General features: G+C 40.0%; 2 protein-coding genes across 7 annotated transcripts in view; one reads left to right on the top strand and one right to left on the bottom strand.

Annotated features, from left to right (window-relative positions):
- Window positions 1–19088, top strand: part of Txndc16 (thioredoxin domain containing 16) — a 94845-nt gene that overhangs the window by 41610 nt on the left and 34147 nt on the right. For all 6 annotated transcript variants that reach the window (XM_050162440.1, XM_050162439.1, XM_050162437.1 and 3 more), the window contains 6 exons: window positions 923–1073; window positions 4362–4528; window positions 5233–5293; window positions 9117–9240; window positions 11848–11991; window positions 12530–12589. In XM_050162440.1, coding sequence (XP_050018397.1) covers window positions 923–1073; window positions 4362–4528; window positions 5233–5293; window positions 9117–9240; window positions 11848–11991; window positions 12530–12589 — 707 coding nt within the window. The remainder of the gene's footprint in view (window positions 1–922; window positions 1074–4361; window positions 4529–5232; window positions 5294–9116; window positions 9241–11847; window positions 11992–12529; window positions 12590–19088) is intronic.
- Window positions 244–756, bottom strand: LOC126513810 (60S ribosomal protein L23a-like; the record flags this gene model as incomplete). Its single annotated transcript, XM_050162349.1, has 1 exon — window positions 244–756. A coding segment is annotated over one exon (480 nt), but the record flags the coding sequence as incomplete, so codon positions are not given.

Here is a 19088-nt window from a genome sequence, read left to right as displayed (position 1 = left end):
ATTTATATTACAAAGCTTCATTTAGCATAGCTCTAGGAAGGCAGCTGTATTTAAAGATAATCTCATCTGTGAGTCTTTCATTGAAACCTCTAACCTAATCTAGATGTTAATGTATAAAAGTTCAGTTATTAAGGTTAATTTTCTGAAATATTTTCTCTCTTGTTTTGTCCAAGTTGATTTTATTTATTTATTTATTTATTTATTTATTTATTTATTTATTTATTTATTTATTATGGTGAAAAAGTGTATATTTAGAATTAGCTGGCTGGGCTCAGTTTAGATGATTCCGATCTTATTGGCAACATCCAGAGCATCATAATCAGGAGCCAACCGAACATACGCCTTCTTCTCTCCGTCGGGCCTTATGAGGGTGTTGACTTTGGCCACATCGATGTCATAGAGTTTCTTCACAGCCTGTTTGATCTGATGCTTGTTGGCCTTGACGTCCACAATGAACACAAGTGTGTTGTTGTCTTCTATCTTCTTCATTGCTGACTCGGTGGTCAGGGGGAATTTGATGATGGCATAGTGGTCAAGCTTGTTCCTCCTGGGCGCGCTCTTCCGGGGGTATTTAGGCTGCCTTCGTAGCCGCAGGGTCTTGGGCCACCGAAAGGTGGGCGATGTGCGGATCTTCTTCTTTTTGTGGCTGTGGACGCCTTTCAGCACTGCTTTCTTGGCTTTCAAGGCCTTCGCTTTAGCTTCGGCTTTGGGAGGGGCGGGAGCTTCCTTCTTCGCTTTCGGCGCCGTCTTGACGAAAAGGGTCAGTTGATTTTATTTTTAAAGTTAATTCTTAGGTTTTTATTAAGACAGTAATTGAATGCATGAGAATTAAGAAAAGAAATTTGTTAGTAGGTCCTTTTGGATTGTAAGAGGATCATGCGTTGAATTTCCTTACGTGTCTCTTCGTGGTGTTCAATTGCAGCTCTGAGGATATAGGGCATGCACATCTTTACTTTTGCCATTGTGAGCTGGCCTTGGACTTGACCGAGAGCTGTAGAAGAACACTAATGGAACAGCCGTTGACCACACTGAATATTCACATATTTGTTAAGACAATGAAAGCACCTCTGTTGGTACGTGTTTCATTTTACTATTCATATTGTCTCACATGAAATTTAGTAACTTTTGATCCACAGGTGTTTATATTCATGCCTATATTTTGATCTCTTTTCTTTGGACACAACATTTTCATTTCCCAGCTTTTGAGAGTAATTTCTTGCTAAATGTAGACTATAAACTGTTTTTAAAATAGTATTTTTATGTCTCGATTAGTTGCATCAAAATCCCTACAGATAACAGCAGTGGTAATGCTGTGTGGTGGTTATAAAGAGTGCAGATGCCTGGTGAGCATCCAGAGAACAGAGCAGTCACGCTTGAGACGAGCTCTCCTTTGTGAATGGCTTAGTCATTCTTTAAAAAGTTGGTAGCAATTGCAGCCATGGGCCTACTGTGTCTCACTTTGCTTAGCAGTAGCCTTCAGGAATTCTAGAGCCACATTTAATGATGGTGATCAGCACTTTCTCTGAAACATTAAAGGCCTGGATTGAGTATATAGAAAAACCTTCAGTAGATGTTCTCACATGATACATCTTAAAAAATGTTTTACAAATAATCTGGATAGCACCACAAAGTGTAAGTTAAGAAATGCAGGTTGCCCCATGCCGTCCCTCAGACAGTGAAGATCCAGTGATATCACTTTTATTATCGCTGCCCCTTATGCAGATGGAGTGTGGGTGGCTCAGTGGGCAAACAAGTGTCATCGTGTAGCGAGAAGGGCTGTCTTTTTAAGTCTTACGTGGATTTAACACAAGAACAAGCTGATAATATCTAAAGGGATTATTCTTCTTAGGAATGTTTCACCGTTATAAAGTGCTCTTTAGGAAATACTGTCTCAAGTGGTGAGTTATGAAAACTAATAAATTAAAGAGTAAGTTTTTAAAAAGCTGATATTTTCATTTTAGGTAGAAGGAGGTATTTGCTTTTGCTTTGAAAGATGGGAAAATTAACTTCATATATTTATTTTCAAGTATGTTCCTGGGCCTTTTGAATTTTTGTTAATATTTTTCTTTTCTCACCATTAACACACACACACACACACACACACACACACACACACATATATATATACTTCTAGTCTACTCTATAGTCAAAATTCCAACCTTTTCAGAAGCCAGGCCTCACATTTAATGGACTAGAGCTAGCCAACTACACTTTCCCTGGCTTAATCCCTAAACTTTTTTATTTAAATAACTTCCTTCAGTTGGATCTTTGTTGTGAAGACATTTCTGGTTTTTTTTTTTTTTGTTGTTGTTGTTGCTGAGACCCGGTCTCATTGTGTAGCTGGATTTGAACTTGCTGTGTATCCCAGGCTGGCATCCAACTCATGATCATCGTACCTCACTTTCCACATGTACAGTTTAAGAAAAAAAAATTACAAGAAAGTAAGTAATAGATCTCTTTCTTTGACAAAGAATGGCAGATATATCTTGCATCCGTAGGATTTGTTTTGGTGTCTCATTTGAGCACTGGCAGCTTGGCTGAGGAGTCTCCCCCCCCCCCCCCCCCCCAGTTCTTCATTTCTCTCCAGGCTTGTTTTCTTATATTCAGTCGGGTACTAAGAATTCTCTGAATTTTGGGCCAGCAAGATGGTGTCAGGCACCAAGCCTCATGACTTAGTTCAACCCTGGGACCCCGTACACATGCACAAAAAGTAAAAGTGCAAATAAGTGAGAACTCCAGGTTTTTGTTTACCTACCAAGACGGGGCAGAATAGCACTAAACCATAAGAGTGTTGCTTTTCTCCTTGATTGTCTATCTTGGAGTTGTACGCTTTTTCTAGTTTCTACTCCATGAATTTTCTTTTGCTGTTTTTAAAAACTATGTTTAGGTAGACACTCAGGGAGGAGATTCTGATTTTATTTCATTTTATGACAGGAATTATACAATACTAAATTTGAAATGGGAAAAAAGCCAGTTTTGAAGACTGCGTAGTGAGTTGGGAATAGATTCAGTGTGGCTGCACCTGAAAGCATGACACACACAAAGTCAAGGGTAGCGTTGTATTCTCTCTGGAACTGTGGAGTACAGCTGCCTCTGCTGGGCAAAAGGAATAGTAAATCACTGGGCTGGGGCGGGGGGGGGGGATTTCTTTCAAAATTCTCACAACGTGATGCATAGGCATCTCATTTTTTTAGTTTAAATTCTTTTGCTCCCCCTGGACTGCTAAGGAACTGTGTGGCTTCTGAATCTTGGTTAGGGACTAGAGGCCCAATGCCTGGCAGCGTGAAGCCAGGAGAGGGCTGAGTGCAGAACTGAAGGGCGTGGGGATTAGAGCTAGAATGGGAAACCAGGCTTGGCCCAGTGTTTCTGGATGTGTTTTCAAAAGCCTAAAAGACCAGGCTGGCAGCCTTCCTGTGGAGGAGGACAAGCTAAGAGCAGGGAGCTCAGGGGATTCCTGGGATGAGCGAGGGCTGATGTCTTAACCTTTGGGGATAAGGAGATGTTAGAGATCTGATCTGATTTGGTCACCTCTAACTTAGGATTTGGCCTTATTAGTATTTAAGGTTGTTTTTTTGTTTTTAATGAATATCCTTGAGGTTATAAAACAAAACAAAATCAAAGCCTTTTTATAGGAAACAGCCTATAGGCCAAAATTGAGTGTGACAGGAATATGCTCTTTGGTGGCATGGCAAGAGGTAGGGAGCCAACTTAAACTACAAATATTGACTGTAAATTTTTATATGTTTTCAATCTCAAGTAGTTTGAGAGTCTACCAGATACAAAGTTACCTCAAACCTACTTCTTTTTGCTTTTTGTTTGTTTATTTGTTTTGGAGACAAGGTCTCTGTAGCCCTGGCTGCTCTGGAGCTCACTCTGTCGACCAGGCTGGCTTTGAACTCAGAGATCCACCTACCTCTGCCTCTGGAATTTGGGACTAAAGGCATGTGCTACCACTGTTGGACTCCAACGACATTTTGGAAAAGTAAAATAATTTGGTAAAAATGGTAAAAGTAGATATATATGCTTATAGTGTTATTTTTCCTGAATAGTATTTTATTTTAATTTTTGTTTATATATTGAGATCTAAGACAGGTAAATTAAACTTTTGTTTACTTCACTTTCTGGGGACTAATATGGTAGTAGACAGTTTAATTTACATTTTTAAATTTTTTAAAATGTATTTTTAAATACATTTTTGTGTTTTGTGTGTGTATGTGTGTATGTTGGAGGGGTGTGCATGCACACTGGTGTACCATGGTTACATGTGAAAGAGGATAGTTTGTGAAAGTCAGTTCTGTCGCCATATTGAATTAATGCCATATAGTGAGGATGTTTTGCCTTTTTTTTTTTTTTTAATGGAGATGGAAGTAGCTGAAGATCCTCAGCAAGTTTCAACCATTCATCTACAACTAGGATTGCCGCTGGTTTTTATTATCAGCCGACAAGCTACATACGAAGCTGATCGAAGAACTGCAGAGTGGGTGGCGTGGCGTCTTCTGGGGAAAGCCGGCGTTTTGCTCTTGTCAAGGTATCGCACATTGAGTGTTAATGATGCCTTCAATGTAATTTTCCTTATTTTTAATATTGCAGTCTAATCACAAAAATCCCTTTAAACCTAGCAGATTCTGTTATAGTCAGGACTACTCCTGAGCTGAACTATACACTAATTACTAGCTTGATTAGAATTAAAAAGAAGACTAGAATCCAGCTTGTATTTATACATGAAATTTCTCAGTCTCACTAAAGGGTAATCATCTATTCACAATCGTTTTTTAGAATCAGAACATACAGTTCTGTTTTAGATTGATATCCTAGGTGGTTTCTGCTGTGGGTTATGCTCTTGTATACTGTAAAGATTTGCCACTCATATTAGTTTAATAAAATGCTGATTGGCCAGTAGCCAGACAGGAAGTATAGGTGAGGAGACCAGACTAGAAGAATTCTGGGAAGAGGAAAGGAAGAGGGTCAGTAAGATGCAGCCAGATGCAGAGGAAGCAAGATGAGAATGCCTCACTGATGAAAGGTACCAAACCATGTGGCTAAACATAGATAAGAATTATGGGTTAATTTAAGTTGTAAGAGCTAGTTAATAATAAGCCTGAGCTAACCGCTCAAACAGTTTATAATTAATATAAGCCTCTGTGTATTTCTTTGTGACTGAATGACTATGGGACTTCTGTTTAGGTGTTTCTTCAGATTAGTTAATAAGAAATTTATTTTAATTTTTAAAAGAGATTCCATGGACATGAACATTCCTCAGCATGCTAATGTGGCCTTCAGAAGAGCAGAGAAGGTTAGTCACTTTATACACTGGTCTATAATGCTACCTCTTTTAACTAAAGTAATCCATGTGGACTAAAGTAATATATGTTTATTATTAAAAAGATCTTTAAATTATCATTCTTTAAATGAATAATTGCTGTTTTTATTTTCTAATGTGTCAGTCTCTTTTCTCATGTTCACACACACACATATAACTTTTTCTAAAAGCGTATCTGACCTTTACCTAAAATTATATTTAGTTATTTTATCTTATGTAATATTTTAAATTGTTTTGACTATCACTGATTCCTTCTTCTAGCGAAATTTATGGAAGCAAAATTGCAAAATTTGCCAAAGGAAATGAGATTCAGACTGACCCTTAACTTGGAGTCTCTGTCTCATCCTCCTGTGTGCTGTGCATGCTAGAGTTACTGGTGTACTGTAGTGTGGAGCTGTGGGTTTTGCTTCCCGCTGCCCGGCTCCTGCATGGCTAGCTTTACCCAAAATAATTACACAGAAACTGTATTTTTTTAAACACTGTTTAGCCCATTAGTTCCAGCCTCTTATTGGCTAATTCTCACATCTTGTTTTAACCCATATTTAATAATCTGTGTAGCACCACGAGGTGTTGCTTACCAGGAAAGATCTTAACCTGCATCCGTCTTGGAGAGGAGAGCTATGGCGACTGCCTGAATCTGCTTCTTTCTCCCAGCATTCTGTTCGGTCTACTCTGTCTACCTAATTTTCTGTCCTATCAAAGGCCAAGCAGTTTCTTTATTAATTAACCAATGAAAGCAACAGATAGATACAAGACCCACCTCCATCAGTGTACATTATACCACAAACCCGTGTGTGTGTCACTCGGGCTGCGACACCTGCTGAGGTCAGAGGACAACTTGGTGTCCTCCTTGTACTGTGTGGGCTCCCAGAATTGAACTCAGGTCTTCAGGCTTGGTAGCAAGTGCCTTTCTTAAATACCTGGGAGTAAAGAATGATGTGAGAGTGATTTCTTATTAATAAAGAAACTGCCTAAGCCCCTTGATAGGCCTACCCTTAGGTAGGTGGAGAAAACAGAAGAGAATTCTGGGAGAAAGAAGCTTAGTGGAGGGGTCGCCATGATTCTCCCGCTCCAGACAGACGCAGGTTAAGATCCTCCCTGGTAAGCCAGCTCGTGGGCTACACAGAATATTAGAAATGGGTTAGATCAATATGTAAGAGCTAGCCAATAAGAAGCTGGAACTAGCCGGGCCAGGCAGTGTTTAATAGAATACAGTTTCCGTGTAATTATTTCGGGCATAAGCTAGCCATGCGGGCGGCCGGGTGCTGGGGACACAGCCCCGCCGCTCCTATTTCAACAAAAGAATAATTTTATGTTTATGGTTAGATAGAAAATTGAATTTATGGAGGAAGTCTCTTAAAAGAAGTATTAATTCTATTATTTGGTAGAATGTAAAATTAACCAATTTTGATTGGTTTTATTTGCAAGAAAAGTATTGTATATTCATATTCTTCCTCTTTTATCTTGAGATATAGAACCTGTAATTATTTTATAAGAATTTTCACAGAAACTAGTCATGATTTTAAGCAAGTGAGAATTTCATTTCCTCTTTTTGCCTCTTTTTTTAGGAGGGCATCTGTCTTTAGCTGAAGCACACGTTGAATGCTTTTCTCTTTGTAATAATTGTGACATTTATTTCCTTTTTTTTTGTTCGTTTAATTTTAAAACTGAAGTTTAGAGTTTTGGTTTTATTTTAGTTCCAGAGAAGTAAAATATTTAAGATGAAAATGCTTTTTTATATATTAGAGATCAAGGTAATGTATGACAACTAACACTAGAAGGGTGTTGGGAAAGAGAAGCCCATACGCTGACGGCAGGAGTGTGCACTGGCACAACCGTTGTGTAAATCAGTGGGCAAGGTCCTCAAGAAACTCAAGAAATAGCCTAATATAGGCCCGGGGAAGGGTCATCAGGTGTAATGCTGGCTGGACAAATGTGTTAGCCTGAATATGGATCCTCAGAACCCATGGAAAGCTTCCCTCACTAGTGAGTGTCTAACCACAGACACCGATGTAGAGGGCCTCTGATGAGAAGGGAGTTGGAGGCAGGAGAACCCCTAGAAGTTTGAAGGACAACTAGTGTGATTGGACAACAGAGACCCAGTGTCCAACAAGGGTGGAAAGGGAGGACACAAAAGGTTGTCTTCTGACCTCCATGCCTGTGATATGCCACCCCACAGCCTCATTCACAGGCATGGGCCTTGTCTCAGTTAGTGTTGCTAATACTGTTATGAAACACTGTGACCAAAAACAACTTGGGGAGGAAAGAGTTTATTTGGCTTACACTTCCACATCAGTTCATCATTTAAAGAAGTCAGGACAGGAACGCAAAACAGGTTAGGAACTTGGAAACAGGAGATGATACAGAAGCTTGAGGGGTGCTGCTTATTGGCTTGTTCCTCATGGCTTGCTCATCCTGCTCGCTTGCTCTCTCTTTTTCATATATATATTCTCATATGTATGTATGTATATACACGCGCGTACGCGCGCGCACACACACACACACGTAGTTTTGTTGTTTTGTTTTTCTGAGGCAGCATTGCTCTGTATAACTGCCTTAACTGTCCTGAAATTCACTCTGTAGACCAGGCTGGCCTCAAACTCACAGAGATCCTCCGGTCTCTGCCTTGGGGGTACTGGGATTAAAGGCATGCACCACCACTGCTAGGCTCAGCCTGCTTTCTTATAGAACCCAGGACCATCAGCCCTGGGGTGCCACCACCCACAATGGGCTGAGTCTTCCTCCATCAGTCACTAATTAGGAAAATGCCCTATAGCCTTGCCTGCTTAAAGTTTGATCTTCTGGAGGCATTTTCTCAATTGAAGTTCCCTGCTCTTAGATGACACTGTAGTTTATGTGAAGTTAGCGTAAAACTACCCAACACTAACGTCATTCGCACAGATGAACATGTGCATATGTACACACCCTTCATATACACACATGCATAAATATGTCATACACAAAAGAAATACAGGGGCAAGAGAGCCCATTCGTGAAGAGGGCTTGCTGCTTTTGCACGGGACTGAAGTTCTGTTCTCAGCACCCACGGCCACTTGTATTCCAACTTCAGGGACTCTGATGCTTTGGTTCAGCCACTATGGCACCTGCACTCATGTGGCACATACCTGCGCACGCGCACACACACACAGAATTTAAGAATAAATCCTTAAAACTATCTAAAATAAAACTACCATATGATCCAGCTATATCACTCTTGAGCACCTAACTGAAGGATTCTTAGGTCAGCAGACCACAGGGATATTGTACATTCGTTCTTATTACTTCACTATTCACCATAACTAGAAAATGGGATCAGCTTAATGTCCATCAGCAGATGAATAGATAAACAGTGTAGTCCATCTGCACAATAGAATTTCTGCAGCAGTGAAAAGAATGAAATCATGATAGTTTCAGGAAAGTGATAGGAATCCTAGAAATCATTATGTTAAGTGAAATAAAACAGACTCGGAAAGATAAATACTGCATGTTTATATACATGTGCAGAACCTAGGTGAGTGTGAGTGTGTGTGTGTGTGTGTGTGAAGGTTCAGGAAACTGGAAAGGAGACCATGAGAGAGGAGGAGGGAAAAGGGAAGGACCACACATGGAGATGACAAAAGCAGCAGGGGTACTGTTTAGCAGGAGTCAGTAGACCAGCAAAGAGGGTGCAAGAAGATTGGGGAGGTCAGTAGGGGCAAGAGACAAGCACAGATTATATTGACACATTTGAAAATGTCATAATGGCACCTGCCACTTTGTATGCTAATTTGAAAAATTAAATAACATTTTTTTTTAGGAAGTGCCTGTGGAATTTCTGTCATTAAGTGATGCTGATTTAATAGTTTCTCATGTGAAAAATAATATGCACATTGAAGAAATCCAGGAAGATGACGACGGAGATGAGGAGGGCCCAGATCTGGGTAAGATCTGTAAGACCATCCTTCCTGCTCTCCCTCCCCCCGTGCAGCAGTGCAGTGCCAGGTAGATGAGCAGCTTTACTGTGTCATCTCCTTCAGGACCTGTGAGGGAATCTGGGGAGGGAGACTTGGAGTCACTGGTGACCAGTGAGCAGATGAAAGGGGCGTTCTTTTGCACGTTAGTGCACACCTACACTGCATACACCAAGCTTCCAGCTTCCCACATCTTTGCCTTTGTCTCCCACAGTCAGTTCTCACCCACTGGGCTGGCTGCATCTGTGAGTTCCACACAAAGCCATGGTGTGTTTCGTTTTTATTGTTCGTCCTAGGAAATGAGATTGTAATTAACATTGTGTTTGTAGTTGTAAATACGTCTGGTTGTAAGCAGTATCAGTAATAGATTTCAGTAATATTTTGCTATTTATTTATCAGTCACTTTTGACTTTTATTCTCATGGCCGACTTGGCTTTCTTTGATTAACAATCAAGTCCTTTGAGAGAACTAACCTCACCTTTGATTTATAAAGAATCTGTTTCCACAATTATGTGACTTGCCAGCGTCACAATGGTGCAGCCTGGCCCAGAACTTAAGCATCTGACACAAGACTTATTGCTATCATTATCATTCCTATTATTTTTTGTGGCATTAATCTTGGTCTGTAATTGCTTATTTACAGTTTTCTGTGCTGAACTACAGACCGCTGAATCAGGGCTCACGAGTTGTTTCTGTGTCCCACTAATGAGTATTTGAATGCTCTGTGTATATCTAATCACAGAATCTCCACGGTGCTCCCCTTGAGGTGTTCCTATTCTGATCAGCATCACTTGCTTGCTGGTTTGAGCTGAGCCCTGGTTCTCTTCTGGTGTGTAGAATGTCTGTTTCCTCCCCAGATTTCTTCTAACTTTAAATCATTTGTCCTGAGTTCTGCTCTCTTAGGTGTGGGACAATTGTCTGTATTCTGTCAATTATATTTTAAATAAATGCTGATTGGTCAGTAGCCAGGCAGGAAGTATAGGCGGGACAACCAGACAAAAAGTAGAGGTGGGTCAATGACAACAGGAGAATTCTGGGAAGAGGAAAGCTTGGCCCACAGTCCTGGCCCAGCTACAGAAGAAGCAAGATGTGACTATCCCACCAAATAAGGTACTGAGCCACGTGGCTAACACAGATAAGAATAATGGGCTAATATATGTTATAAGAGTTAATAAGAAGCCTGAGCTGATGGGCCAATCAGTTTATAACTAATGTAGACCTCTTTGTGATTTCTTTGGAACTTAACAACTGTGGAAACCGGGCAGAACAGAAACCTCAGTCAACACCTCTTGCTTCCTGCTCTATTCCACTTGTCAGGGTTAGGGCACCTGCTCCTGTCTAGGTTTAGTGGGATTCCTCTCCTCAGTGGCAGTTGCTTGTTTTAAGAGTTCCTGTGGAAGTCATGTGCCCTCTTGCCTCCTTCTGTCTGCTCCAGATTGCCTCCTATGGAGCTGCTTTCCTTAGGATCTGCTGTCTTGCCCCTAGAGGTTGTTGTTGTTGTTTTGGGTGTGGGAGAGGCAGATGAACTTTTTTCCATTTTACCCTCCTACTGTATGTAATCTATATTGGCCTTTGGTATTGCATAGCGTCGTGCCTATACACATAGTGTCCTCTCTAGTTTGAATCATCCCATTGACAGTGAAGTAGAAAAGGGTTTTAGGAAAGAATTAGTCACAGTGCAGTTTAAGAGACAAGTACCTCCCAAAGGAAGTGGCCAAAGTGTGAATTAAAATGGACAGCACACAGAAAAGGAAAAAAAAGTATAAGTAGCATATGGTACACAAGAACTCTTAATAGTTTTGTTATTGAGAGTGTAAGTTTTTGGTGCCATGGGAGGAAGGCAGCTCTTAAAGGAAATCAGTGTACATTTAGGCTTTTAGGGTTTTCTAACCCAAAATTCTTGGCTCACTTTTCTGCCTACAGTTCAAACCTTTTAGTCTGGAGTCTCTTTTGTCGGGCAGCCTTCACGGTCCTGTTACACTAGTCCTCTCCTCTCGGTGCCCGAGTGTGACAAGCACTTCTGTATCTCACAGCCTTCGAGCCATTGCTCACTTGTAAAGCACTCTTCTTATTCCTTATCTGGTAGACCTTTACCTATAAACTGATCAGAATTTGTGATTATATCTTTAGTCGTCGATGAGTTTATTACCCTGCACATCCATTGGTAGAAGTGCCGTGTGGTTGAGGGTAGGTCTTTGAGCCATGTATCCCACTTTATCACCATGCTTGTCACGCTGTAGGCTACAAATAAGTAAAAAGGAAAATGTGGTAGACTCCTTTAGAATTCCAAATTAATAGTGATTAGAAACAAAATTGCCATATTCCCATTGTTTGTAGAATAAAATTAAATGAATGCTCCAGGAATTGACCAGTTTTGTGATTTCTGGGTGAAAGCATCCCAGAGTCATTAAGCTATAACCAGGCAACCGAGAACTTTCCTAAACATCATCATACTGTTTAGACAACATGGATTCAGAAATTTGTATAAAGCACACTTTTCCTACGAGAACTCTTGGCATTTTGAATATTTAATTATGTAATACATATGTAAATTAACCTCTCTTTAAATCATTTTAGCTATTCAAGATGATGAAGTGGCGGAGACTGTTTACAGAGATAGGAAGAGGCGGTTACCTTTGGAGCTGACAGTGGAGTTAACACAGGAAACATTTAACTCGACAGTCATGACTTCGGACAGCATAGTGCTCTTCTATGCTACTTGTAAGTATGCTCTTTGAAAGGGCATATTACATATGAGGACCCTTAGTAGATGGGTTTTACGTTTGCTTTCTATATACTATACATTGTAAAATGGCATAGTTTTCATGTCTCAGGTAGAGTGCCCACATTGAAACATTTACTTTTGATTCTGAGGAGTAAAACTGATCTATTTTTCTAGATATATAATTTACAAAATGAAGGTTAATGAGTAAGCTAGAAACTCACCTAGTTACTTTTGACAGCTAGTATGATTGAATGTAACTATTTTAAAATATCAACATTTTTTAGTAGTAGAGGAAATCTCTCATCTTTAAGTACTAGCTATTTCATTGTATACATGAAAATGAGTTGCATTTGAAATCTGTATAAGAGATTGCATAATATTGAGTATTCTGTAGTATGATTATTTGTTACTTGGAAATGCTAGTTTTGATAATTTTCCTAAATCTCTACACGTGTTTATGTGTGTGATGTAAGGAAGGGTGTTCCCTAGATAAGCATGTCCTAATGTCTTTTGAATGTTTTGATTTTATTGTAGGGCATGCAGTATCCATGGCATTTCTGCAGTCCTACATTGATGTGGCAATTAAATTGAAAGGTATTATCCTGTGATATGCATGCTTATTTTTTCATCCGAATGTGAAACTTTTTATAAAACTGTCTTAAAGATACAAACCCAAGCAAACCACACATAAAACTTGAGATTGTGGCCCTGACTTGAAGAGTGAGTCAGGAGGGACAGTGGTGGCACCTCCACCAATTCTTCTGTCATTCAGGGGTGCTGAACTGTCCTGGGATTTTTGTTTTCAGTGTGAAGTTGAAAATTGTCATTTCAAGGTCTGTAAAGAACTGTGTTGGAATCTGTAGATTGCTTCTGGTATTGTGATCATTTTTAACTTGTAAACCCATGAGCGTGGGAGATCTTTCTATCTTCTGATATCTTCTTTGATTTCTTTCTTCAATGTCTCAAAGATTTTAATCACACAAGTCTTTCATTTGCTTGGCTAGAGTTCCCTGAAGATATTTTATATTATTTGAGGCTATTGTAAAGGATGTTGTTTTCCTGATTTCTTTCTGAGTCCCTTTGTCATTTGTATATAGGAAGCCTACTGATGTTTTGTGAGTTAATTTTGTTTTCTTCTACTTTGCTGAACGTGTTTATCAGCTGTAGCAGCTTCCTGGTAGGGTTTTTAGGATCAAGTATATATACTATGATATTGTCTACAAATAAAGATATCTTGCTTTTCCCCTTCCTGTTTGTATCCATCCCCTTGATCTCCTTTAGTTGTCTTACTGCTCTAGCTAAGATTTAATTGCATTGCATAGGTATGAAAAAAATGGACAACTTTGTCTTGTTCCTGATTTTAGTGGAAACACTTTGAGGGTTTTTTTTATTTAAGTTGATGGGCTTGCTGTAAGTTGCCTTCATTATGTTGATATATATCCCTATGTTCCTAATCTCCCCAGGACTTTTATCATGAAGGGGTGTTGAATTTTGTCAAAGGCCTTTTCTGTATCTAATGTGATGTTTACATGGTGGCTTAATTTAGAAATTTACATAGCTGACCCATCCATCTCTGGGATGACGCTTACTTAATCATGGTGGATAGTCTTTTTTATGTGTTCTCGGACTTGATTTGCAAATATTTTATTGAGAATTTTTGTAGCTAAGGTATTAGGATGACTGTAGCCCCTTCAAAAGAATTGGAGAGTGTTCCTTCTGTTTCTATTTTGTGTTATAACTTGAGGAGTATTGGCATTAACTCTCCTTCAAAACTCACAGAATTTAGTGCTAATATTGCCTGGTCCTGGACTTACTTACTTTTTTTTTTTTTTTTTGGTTGAGACTTTTAATGACTACTTCTATTTCAGTAGGGGTATAGGTCTCTTTAAATTCCTTATCTAGTCTTGATTTTATTTTGTTAAGTGTTATGTATTGAAAAAGTTACCCATTTCTTTTAGATTTTTCAAATTTGATGGAGTACAGGTTTTTAAAGTATGTCCTTATGATTCTCAGGATTTCCTCGTTGTCTGTTGTTATGGCCTCTTTTTTTGTCTCTAATTTTATTAATTTGTATCTTATCTTCCTGCCTTTTAGTTCACTTGACTAAGGGTTTTTCAATTTTATTTTCTCAAAAAAACAATTCTTTATTGATTCTTTGTAATTTTGTTGTTGTTGTTTCTATTTTATTGACTTCAGTCCCGAGTTTGATTATTTCTTGCTGTCTGCTTTTTTTGGGTGTGATTTCTTCTTTTTGTTCTAGAGCTCTCAATTGTTCTGTCCCTTTCACCTGTGCTGCTTCTTCTTCCTCTGTTCCTGTTATTTATAGATTTGGCCTTTTCACAGTGTCTCAGATTTCCTGGATGTTTTGTAGCTGGAGTTTAAAAAAAAATTCTTCTTTTTTTTTTTTTTTTAACCAAGGTGTCTTTTCTTTTCTAGTGTGTCCAGTGTTTGAGACTCTCTCTTCCATCTCTTGTATTCTGTTGGTGAGGCTTTACCTCCTAGGCTCCTTTTCAAGTTTCTACACTTTATTTCTGGATTTTTTCCTCAGTTTGTTTTCTTTATTGATTCCATTTCCACTTGCAAATCCTTTGTTTCCTTCCACTGTTCATTTGTATTTTCATAGATTTCTTCAATGGATTTATTAATTTCCTCTTTAAGGACTTTGTAACATATTCATAAAAGCTAGATTGAGGTCCTTGTCTTCTGCTTCAGCAATAGTGCGTTTTCAGGGCCTGCTGTGGTAGGGTTGCCGGACTCCAGTGGTGACATTTGTCTTGACTATTATTGTGCCTAGGCATCTGAGTTTGGAATATTTATAATTTTATAAAATATATATAAGACCTGATATTAGGTCTTATCTTTGTTGGGATGATTTTCTGTTCCTCGGTTTTTGTTGCCCTCTCTGGTTCTTAGGAAAATGTTGATGACTGTAGGGGATGTCTACAGTTGCCTGGTAGAGTATGCTTCTGAGATCCTGCCATGTGTGGCTACTGGGTGTTCCAGATTGAATGTAGTTTTTTGGTATTGAGAGCTGACACTTAGGCATGGAGATGATCTTGACTGGGGTGGGGTGGGGGGTTGGGAGGGTGGGGAGTGGGAACGCAGGGTGTACCACCAGTGTATGCTTAATGTCCTGGAATTGGCAGCAGAGTGAGGAGAGGCCATAGCAAGTAGTCTAACAAGCTAGGGATCAGAGTAGGGGATTAGATTTGGAGGAGAGAAGGGAGAATGAAGACCTGAAAATTGCTTACCTAGTCAGCACGGGGGAGAGGGGTTCCCAAGGAATTCGGGGGTGATGTTGGCCGAGAAAAAGGATGGGGTAGTGAGGATGGCTATAGAAGATCTATCGGTGTGATCCTCTAGAGATAGGTCAGAGAGGAAGTGAAGGCTGTAGATGCCACAGAGCTAGAGATGAGGCAGGGGGATTGATTGGATCTAGAACAGAGATCATAGGATGAAGATTCCCTGGCCTTTGTGGTTGGTGGGTTGCAGGGAATTAGTTTTCTTGCTTTCTGTTGCTGTGATAAAACATCATGACCAAAAGCAACTTAGGGGCAAGAGGGTTTATTTCTCCTTACTCAGGTAGGAACTTGGAGGTAGGACTGGATTAGAGACTATGGAGAAATGCTGCTTCTTGGCTTGCTCTGCTTGGCTTTCTCGGCCCGCTTTCATATACAACCCAGCATTATCTGTCCAGGTTGATACAACCCACAGTGAACTGTGCCCTCCTACAGAAATCAGTAATTAAGAGACTTGCCTACAGGCCAGTTAGGAAGGCGTTTTCTCAATTATGATACCGCTTAGATATGCCTAGCTTTGTGTCAGGTAGATAAAGCCAACCAGCACAATAGTATCAATGACAATAGTGTTTTGCATCTGTGTTGACCTCTATACAGGTAAAATATTCCAGACCTGAAAAACTGAGGAACAGAAGTATGTTGGATTTATTTAATTTGTAAATAAATTTAATAATTTCATTTGGCAGTAAATTAAATTTAATAATGTAATTTATTTTAATTTTATATATAAATTATATAATGAGATATCTTTGGGATGAGGCCAAAATCTAAACATGAAATTTATACATCCTGTAAACATAGTGTCAAGGTAATTATAGCCAGTATTTTCTGATTATGGTCTAGAATTTTCTGCTTGTGGTGTTACATGAACACCCAACAACTTTCAGACTTTGGAGCATTTTACACCTCAGATTTTTTTTAAAATATTTATTTATTTATTTATTTATTATGTATACAATATTCTGTCTGTGTGTATGTCTGCTGGCCAGAAGAGGGCACCAGACCTCATTACAGATGGTTGTGAGCCACCATGTGGTTGCTGGGAATTGAACTCAGGACCTTTGGAAGAGCAGGCACTGTTCTTAACCTCTGAGCCATCTCTCCAGCCCTACACCTCAGATTTTTAAGTTGTATCAGGGATCTCTAGAGAAAGAGAACCAGTAGAGTCCAGTAGCTACCCAGTGCACAAAGCTGGAGGCCTCTGCAGTTCCAGTGGTGCTGAAGGTCTGAAGGATTCCTGCACAGCCGCCTGTCTTCAGTCTCTGTTGGAAGCTTAGTCTCTGTTGGTAGGCTCTGACCTCAGCAAAAGAATACATCTGCAATAAAGACAGCAGCAACTGAGTAGGTGATCTTCCCACAGGGTGATCTACTCACCAGGGAGAGAGGAAGGCAGTGAAGCAAAAAAGCAAAGGATGTCAGCTCAGGACATCCTTTATCTGGCTGCCATAGTAAGGTGTTACATAGGTTTAGGTTGGGTGTTTTTACGTAACCTGATCAAGGAAACCCTTTTCAGGTGTGCCCAGTAACTTACCTCTCAGTTAATCCAGATCAGTTGACAACCAAGAATAACTGTCCCAAGTCCTTTCAACCCGACACTCAATCATATCTCTGTACCTCATGTTGAATTTCCAGGTGAAAACAGTAACAAGTCATAATTCTATCTGTTGTAATGTGACTGTCCACTTACAACCACCAATACACTGTTTCCCCTGAAAGCAGGTTAAAAAAAAAAAATCCCTGAAGGAATGCCTAATCTTTTAGTGTCCCATAACTTTGATACTTGTAGATTTGTAGCATGTAATTACTGATACTACCTTAATCACCATTATAATGCATGATGCAAAAATAGAGGGAAGGAAGCACAGATATTTACTTAATGCGTGTGTATATATGCACAAGCATATTCTTAACAAAATACGACCAGCATTCATAACAGTCCTTGTTTCTGTAACTGGTCACATGGCCTTAGCGGGTGTTTGTAACTTCTTTCTCCTATTCATTCTGTATTTCCTCCACCTAAGCAAGTACCGCCTCAGATCTTTGTTCTTTACCTAGAGGTGTGAAACACACCTTTATTCCTGAAACCTCTGGGCCATTTCTCATCCTGTCTGGATTGGGCTGTAGCTTCTCATTGATCTTAATCACAGGATATGATGACACCAAGAGATACCCAGGACCTGGTGTACTCCAGATATACGCTTCCTTATCTCCATTGTGGAAAAGCAGTCTAATTTCCTTGAGATAGTCTAGGTCAATCACTTCTCATAATACAGTAATTTCTTTCTTAGTTTGCTGACTCAAGGAAATGAGGGTCCTGAGGGGCCACAGGGAAGTCTTAACTTCTGTATCTATGGAATGTTAGCTATGTCTCCTGACAGAAGCAGCTCTCTATCTGGAACCAGAACTTCTAGGCCAGCAGAGCAAAGTCACAGGAACAGGGAGTAAAGCGTTTCTAGTGGGCTGCCAGAAGTGATGGTGAGTGGCTCCATTCTCACTCCTCCCTGTGATTCCTGGACACCTGAACACCGGCTGTAAGATAAACAGTGCAGTATATTGGCTGCTGATTCCGAGTACCTACAACTTCCTGGAGAACTCTGCTGCAGCCCTCTAGGCTAGTGCCACCTAGTAGGCACCATAACTGTGCCTTTAAAAGGCACATTATGTCAAGTTACTTCAGAATGATGGGAGACATGGTGAGCCCAGAGAATTCTGTGTGTGTATGAGCTCACTGCTGTGCTTCTTTTTACTGCAAAGTGAGTTCCCTGGTTCAAAGTAGTACTGCGTGGAATATCATGATGGTGGATAAGGCCTTCTGTCAGTCCACGGATAGACTATCATGATGGTGGATAAGGCCTTCTATCAGTCCACAGATGGACTATCATGATGGTGGATAAGGCCTTCTATCAGTCCACAAATTAACTATCATGATGATGGATAAGGCCTTCTATCAGTCCATAGATGGACTATCATGATGGTGGATAAGGTCTTTCATCAGCCCACGGATGGACTATCATGATGGATAAGGCATTCTATCGTGAGAAGTGTTGCATACAGGAAGGTCAAATCTATAGCCAAAATATGTTTGGTTAAGAGTGATATGCTACTCTTTCCGTAATGGTCCAGTGTAGTCATTCTGCCACCAGGTTGCTACCTAGTCACCTGGGGGAATATATATATATATATGTATATATGGCCATATGGCCATATATATGCGGCCTTAGTGCTCTCTACTATTGGTAGATCTAGCATTCAGCAGCAGCTGTAGCCAGGTCAGCTTTGGGGAGTAGAAGTCTGTTGAAATAAGGAGTGGCGGGGCTGCGTCCCCAGCACCCCGGCCGCCTGCTAGCTCATGCCCGAAATAACAACACACAAACTGTATTCATTTAAAGACTGCTTAGCCCATTTCTATCTAGCCTCTTCTAGGCTAATTCTCACATATTAATTTAGCCCATTTCTAATAATGTGTGTAAGCACCCCAAGGTGCGCTTACCAGGAAGATTCTAGCCTACGTCCATCCTGGGGTTGGAGTTGCCTGGAAGAGCAGAGCCTGGCGTCTCTGCTCCAGAGAGCAGAGCTGTCGAGTCTGAGCTCACTTCCTCTTCCTCCCAGCATTCCATTCTGTTTACTCCTCCCATCTTCCTCCTGTTTACTCCTCCCATCTATGTTTTAACCTATCAGGGCAAGCAGTTTCTTTATTTAATTAACCAATGAAATCAACAGATTGATATATGACACTCCCACATCACTTCCCCTTTATCTTTTTCTTTTTTCTTTTTTATTTTTTTTCCATTTTT

Source organism: Alexandromys fortis, unplaced genomic scaffold, assembly GCF_014885135.2.
Source record: "Alexandromys fortis isolate MF-2015 unplaced genomic scaffold, M_Fortis_MF-2015_v1.1 scaffold_130, whole genome shotgun sequence".
Classification (NCBI taxonomy): domain Eukaryota; kingdom Metazoa; phylum Chordata; class Mammalia; order Rodentia; family Cricetidae; genus Alexandromys; species Alexandromys fortis.
This window is presented reverse-complemented; position numbering and strand designations above follow the sequence as displayed.